The sequence below is a fragment of the Budorcas taxicolor genome, chromosome 5 (genome assembly GCF_023091745.1).
Source record: "Budorcas taxicolor isolate Tak-1 chromosome 5, Takin1.1, whole genome shotgun sequence".
Classification (NCBI taxonomy): Eukaryota; Metazoa; Chordata; class Mammalia; order Artiodactyla; family Bovidae; genus Budorcas; species Budorcas taxicolor.
Window position 1 is genome coordinate 72,818,152 of NC_068914.1, and position 6,632 is coordinate 72,824,783.

Consider the following 6,632-nt stretch of genomic DNA (forward strand, 5'->3'; position numbering starts at 1 on the left):
GCGTATGTATATATACATAACATATTTTTATTCATCCATCTTTTGATGGACACAAGAGCAGATTCATTTTTAAGTCTTTCAAAATTTGGTAATACATGACTAAAAAGTCAAAACATTTTGTGTGGAAGAACTGCAAATAATTTTTGTAGATATTCCACCCCCAAGAGAATGCAGTGTACTTCCCCACTCCTTAAGTGTGGGCTTCAGATAATGACAGTACAATATAGAAAGGCAGGGCAGAGTAACAGTACAGTGGAGAACCTGAAACAAATACCACCTTAGCCAGGTGATCGACTCATGTTTCTAACAGGGTATGTATCCTGGACACAATGTTAAGAGAATGGCACATAACCTCTGTGGTCTTCTTCCCCAAAACCCACAACCCGGTCTATTCCGAAAAACATCAGACAAATCCCAGGTAAGGGACCACCTACAAAATACTCACCAAGCATCCTCAAGACTGTCAAGGTTATCGGAAACAAGGAAAATCTGAGAAACTGTCACAGTCAAGAGGAATCTTTGGAAACATTATAGCTAAATGGAAGGAATCCTAGACAGACAAAGGATGTTCAGAAAAAACTAAGGAAACCTGAATTAAGAATTCAGTTCAGTTCAGTTCAGTCGCTCAGTCGTGTCCGACTCTTTGCGACCCCATGAATCCCAGCATGCCAGGCCTCCCTGTCCATCACCAACGCTCGGAATTCACTCAGACTCACGTCCATAGAGTCGGTGATGCCATCCAGCCATCTCATCCTCTGTCGTCCCCTTCTCCTCCTGCCCCCAATCCCTCCCAGCATCAGAGTCTTTTCCAATGAGTCAACTCTTCGCGTAAGGTGGCCAGAGTATTGGAGTTTCAGCTTTAGCATCAATCCTTCCAAAGAACACCCAGGACTGATCTCCTTCAGAATGGACTGGTTGGATCTCCTTGCAGTCCAAGGGACTCTCAAGAGTCTTCTCCAACACCACAGTTCAAAAGCATCAATTCTTCGGCGCTCAGCTTTCTTCACAGTCCAACTCTCACATCCATACATGACCACTGGAAAAACCACAGCCTTGACTAGATGGACCTTTGTTGGCAAAGCAATGTCTCTGCTTTTGAATATACTATCTAGGTTGCTCATAACTTTTCTTCTAAGGAGTAAGCGTCTTTTAATTTCATGGCTGCATTCACCATCTGCAGTGATTTTGGAGCCCTAAAAAATAACTGACACTGTTTCCACTGTTTCCCCATCTATTTCCCATGAAGTGATGGGACCAGATGCCATGATCTTCGTTTTCTGAATGTTGAGCTTTAAGCCAACTTTTTCACTCTCCTCTTTAACTTTGATCAAGAGGCTTTTTAGTTCCTCTTCACTTTCTGCCATAAGGGTGGTGTTACCTGCATAATGGACTTTACTAATAGTAATGTATTAATATTCACCTGTTAATTAACAAATATACTATACTTATGTCAATAAAAGATGATACTGGGTGTGAGGTAATATGGAAACCTTCTGCACAACCTTCACAACTTTTCTGTAAATCTAAAATTGCTAGGAAAAAATTAACTTTACTTTTTAAAGAAGCTTGAAGTTTCAAAAAAAAAAAAAAAAACCTCAGTGAAAAGTCTCCCTTCTACCCTTGATCATCTGCTCAGTTTTCTTCCCCTCCAAACCACCATGCCTCTTTCCAGGAGGGTTCCAGTGAGGCAGCATGGTTTTGTGTTAAGAGTCTGGCCCCCACAACTGGAATAACTGGCCCTCAGTCTTGATCTCTGTTGGTTTCTAGCTGTGTGACCCTGGCAGTTCCTTACCCTCTCTGTGCCTTGTGCCCTCAAAGCTAAAATCCTCATAAAATTATTGGGAGTGTTAAATGTATTAATGCATCTAATAAGCATCTTATAAGTGTTTGCTTTTATTATTGCATATAAGTAAGCAAATATATTTATGCAACAAATATGCTAATAAAAAATATCCAAAACTTGCAAATAAGGCACATCAAAAAATCACTAAGTGCCCTTTTAGAGTTATTTTAGATCATTGGCTAATAACCCCACCTATGGGTCAGCTGGGGGAAGTAACTGCTATATGATTTGCTATTGATTGATTAGTGTGCAGACTCTATAAAGAGGTTAACTTGTAGAAGATTGATGAATAGCAATTATTTTTGCCTGGTAGGAAAAAAAATGTTATGGTTTTATTGCCAAGTAGGAATTAATTTCTTTGTATCTAACTTTGCAATCTTATTCAAGCATTCCTTTTCCCCCTGTCAATAATAATTTTTCATTTCTTCCTTTTTTCTAAATTTTTTTTTTTAGTATTATTCATTTGGCTCTCCCAGCACATGGAATCTTGTTCCCTGACCAGGGATCAAACCTGGGCCTCTTACATTGGGAATGTAGACTCTTAATCACTGGACCACAAGGGAAGTCCTCATTTCTTCCTTTGATCCATCCTGCTGGTTTGCTCATTAAGCAGTTAAAAAATCTTGGTTCTCACTACATATCTGTATTAGTCAAGTTTACCTTGGTGCAAATTTTACTCTGACAAATCGTATCATGCCATATACACGGTCCTACCCTTTGGTTTTTTTTCACTTAATACATCTTGAAGGTAGTTTCACATCAGAATATAAAGAGCTTCCTTACTCCTGTTTTGCCACTGTATAGAATACATCATATGGTTATGCAGTATTTACACTCAGAATCAATTTAGCCAGCCCCCTATTGATGAACATTTAAGTTGCTTCTACTCTTTTATTGTTGAAAACAATGCTGTATGAATAACCCTGTGCACAGCCAGAGACAGAGCCACTCAGAAGCGGATGGGAAGGCTGAAGGGCCTCTAGAGGGCAAAGGAGCCTAAGGGAGGGGCCTGGTTACCTGCTCCCAGCCCAGCCTAGCCGGTCTTCCCCTGGGTCTGTGCCAATCCAGCCTCCTCCTGTCTCCTCCTCTCCATCCTGAGCTCCTGGTATCTCCAGACAGGAAGGGACAGCCTTCGGTTCCCTGAAGACCTGAACTCTGGCTTCCACTGAATGCCAGTGGACGGTGCCTTGGAGAGGAGGATCTTGGGGGCTCCGGGCCTGGGGCTGGTACTATCCCTGGGCTGGAGCCACTGAGGGCACATGCTTAACACACCCTGAGGGCTCTGGTAGGGGATGAAGACCCGGGGCCCGGGGACTTCCTGAGGGGGCTGGGGGTCAGGGGGAGGGGGCGGGGCAGTGCCTAGCAGCTCTGGTACAGACTTCCTTCGGGTTCCCAGTGCAGGGGGTTGGTCAGGGCACAGGGTGTGGCAGGCGGTGGTGAGGAAAGGACTGGCCAGGCTGGTCGTGATGGTCACAAGGTGGTCCAGGACACCCCCTTCCTGAGGAGACTGGACAAAAGGGAGGGTCAAGGTGGCCTGCAGTCGCTCCAGGAGAGATGGGGCGGCCTGAGCCTGGGCCACGAGCCCGGGCAAGGCTGGCCACTCAGGCTGATAATGCTGGCTGAGCTGCTCCACTTGGGGCCGCCGCAGCAGCTGCCGGATCCTCTGCACCGTGTCGAAGCTGTCTGTCAGAAATGCCCACTCCAGGGCGGTCTTGCCCCGGACGGGATCCACTGCTGTCAGGTCAGCACCTGGGGGGTGGGGGGCACAGGAGTGTCATGGGGTGGGACAGGGAATTGCTGACTTGCAGAAGGACAGGTTCTTCAGCTGTAGGACTTAGTGTCTCATCCTGTTGCAGCTGGAAGCTGAGGATCCTCAGTGGCTACAGCCCAGGGTCAGTACCAGCACCAGATTCAACTTCTGGTTTAGGACTGATGAAGAAATTGGAGTCCAGCGAGGGGAAAAGACTTCAGAGAGACCTACTGGGGGGATCTCCAAACCAGGCGTAGAACAGAGACCCCCTGAGCTAAGGCACTGACCAGAGGGATGGTGTGCAGGTTGCCCAGGATGGGGGGGTCAAGCTGCATCCCCTGGAGCAGGTGGGGGGGATCCTGCTGGTTCCCACTCCTGGTTCCTCCCTTCACCACCACACCCCCCTAATCCTGGGAAGCAGGGAGTGGCTGTCACTTTGAAACAAAGGAGGGGGTGCAGACCTTCCTCCCTTCTCACCCCAAACCCAGTCTGATGCAATGGGGAAGGGAAAAGCTGGAGGCTGGGGGTCCCCAAAGTGAACAACAGAGGGTAGACCCACATCATGGAGTAATGAGGGTCTGAGAATCCCCAGACAATGTGGACTTCACCCCAGGACAACTCTACACTGCCCCTACGTCTCAACTGTCCATCACTGCATCCCTGGAACTCTGGCTCCTCAGAGCTGGAAATCAGCCCAGAGAAGGCCATCATTCTTGTTACACTGGGTAGGCTCACAGAGGGAAGCCGTTTGCCCACAGTCACTCAGCTGGTGGCAGAGCCAGGATGAGAACTTGAGAATCTGGTTCCAGACTCCAGCTTTTTTTTGGTATTAGGTTATCTAGCTGGTCCAGTTATCCTCCCAAGCTTTTTTTTCTGGGACCATCATTCACAGTGTAAATAGAGCTCTCAATAGCTGGACCCTTTGTCAGAAGCCCCAGCACACTCTCAACTCCAGGAGGTCAGCCTGGATTGATCTTCCTTCTCCATCTCTTTCCTCCTTGCAACTATGACAGCAGGCAGTGCTGGTGGGGAGGGATGGGGGAGGGACTCGAGGCCACTGATCCTGCACCTGCCATGAGGAGGGCAGCGACACATTCCGAGCGATCCCGCATGGCGGCCTTCATCAGCGCGGTCAGTCCCCGCTGGTCCCGGCGCTCCAGGTCAAGGCCTGCATAGTAGTTGATCAGGTGACTCACCAGAGACACGTGGCCTACAAGGCACCAAGGGCTGAGCTTAGCTACTCAAGAAAGGGATGACAAAGCCCCAAACCCACCCTCCACCCAACAAGGCAGCATCTGGGGTGTGAGAACGTCATTGCAGACAGTGTGGGGCTATGGTTGGGTCTGGAGCAGAGGTACTGATTAAGGATGGGGTTAGCAGCCTCTCACCTGCTTGGGCAGCCAGCATGAGGGCTGTGTCCCCTTCTTTGTCCTGCTGGTTCACATCCAGGAAAGGACAGCGGCTGAGCAGGGCCACCACACTTTGGAAACCATGGTAGCAGGCGACCATGAGGCCTGTCTGGAGGAGGGGCAGCTCAGCCCCTGTGGTTTCCTCCAGGAGCTCCTTGGGGGCCCTGTGTCCTCTAACCCACAACTGTCTCAGAGATGTCCCAGGCCCTGGGAAGACCCACTCTTACCCACTCCCTCCTGAGAACCCAGGTGATGGGTGCTGACCCTGAAGCTCACAGCGCCCTTGCTGCCCTGCAAAGCCCCCTGGGGTGGCTCACCCTCCCGTTGCCATCCACCTGGGTGGCTTCCTCTGGGGAGACCCCATCATCCAGCATGGCTTGCAGCTGGGCAGGGTCATTGCGGACACAGGCCCAGTACAGGGCCCCCAGTGTGCAGCTTGGGGTAGAGGCCTCACTGCCCAGGCAGGACGGGGCCTCAGACGCGTCCAGCCCTCCCTTCTGCCAGGTCGGCTCCTGGTCTTCCATCTTGGAGCCAAGGAGGTGATTGGCTCCTTCTCACGCAGTTTGCATCTATAACACAAGATGAGGGGAACAGTGTCTCCCTGGACCCCAGGAGGGATCCCAGCAGTTGTGACTGCCCACCTGGCCCTGGGGAGAGCTTTTTCTTGCTGGAGTCTCCCGTCCCATTCTTCTTGGAGAGAGGACAAACCCCTGGCAGAGAGTTGCAAGAGTCTTAAGAGGACAGGAGTCCTTCACTATTAAATGAGGATCCTAGTAAGATTCAAGGAGGGGGGCGGTCTTCTCTTTCCCATGGGACCTTACCTGGGGTTCGCAGGGTCCCCAGCAGGCAGTCACTGCTGGGGCCCAGCCTGGAGCCCACAGCAGCCCCCAGACTCCTGGAGCACACTTACCGAGTCTCTGGAGTGTCTCGAGGTGGACTATCCGCCCCAGGAAGCAACGCTGGTAACAGATGGCTCGACTTAACGGAAAAAGCTGCCTGTAACACCTCGGAGCTGAGCTGGATCAAGCCGGGTTAGTTGGGGGGAGGCGGTGGCGGGGCGGGGCGGGGGGGGGAGCAGGGCGGGGCCGGCGCTCTCCTGTCCAAGATGACAGAGACCCGCCCCCAAAGCCTGCCCAGAGTGGGCGGGGCCCGAGTCAGGGCAGCTCCGCCCCCGCGGAGGCGGTTCTGGGAGTAAGCACCCCGTCTCCTCCGACGCACTCACCTTGCGCCTTAAGGGGGGACTGGCTGTCTCAGAATCCGATCCTTCGATGGTGGAAGGGCTATGACGTCCCCAAACTCACTCTCAAAAAGTCCCTTCTTCCTTGGTGGAGCGGGGTCTTGGTGAGGGGGTGGTGGTGGAAGAGGGTGCTAGTGATGACATCTCACTAAACAGGGGCTGGAGCAGAGATGGGGGTTCCAGGGGTCACCCGGATCTATTTTTTGAGGTTCTGGAGAAATTAAAATATAAAGAATTGCTAATTAAGGGTACGAAAATTATGATATAGAAATTTTACTGGATTAGTTTGTTGTGGTAAATTAAATATGAAATATTTAAACTGTTGATATCGAAATGAATTCATTTGATTATGTAAGCCGTTTATTTATAGTTATTTATTAAATTAATAATGAA

At 50.1% G+C, this 6,632-nt stretch overlaps 1 protein-coding gene across 1 annotated transcript; it reads right to left on the minus strand.

Annotated features, from left to right (window-relative positions):
- Positions 1–2,876: 2,876 nt before the first annotated feature.
- ANKRD33 (ankyrin repeat domain 33) lies at positions 2,877–6,001 on the minus strand. Its single transcript, XM_052641333.1, has 5 exons — positions 5,913–6,001; positions 5,320–5,571; positions 4,982–5,111; positions 4,663–4,803; positions 2,877–3,592 (listed from the first exon to the last, which is right to left on the minus strand). The coding sequence occupies exons 2-5, from the start codon at positions 5,524–5,526 to the stop codon at positions 2,877–2,879; spliced, it is 1,194 nt and encodes a 397-aa protein (XP_052497293.1). The 5' UTR covers positions 5,527–5,571; positions 5,913–6,001.
- Between the last annotated feature and the right edge of the window lie 631 nt (positions 6,002–6,632).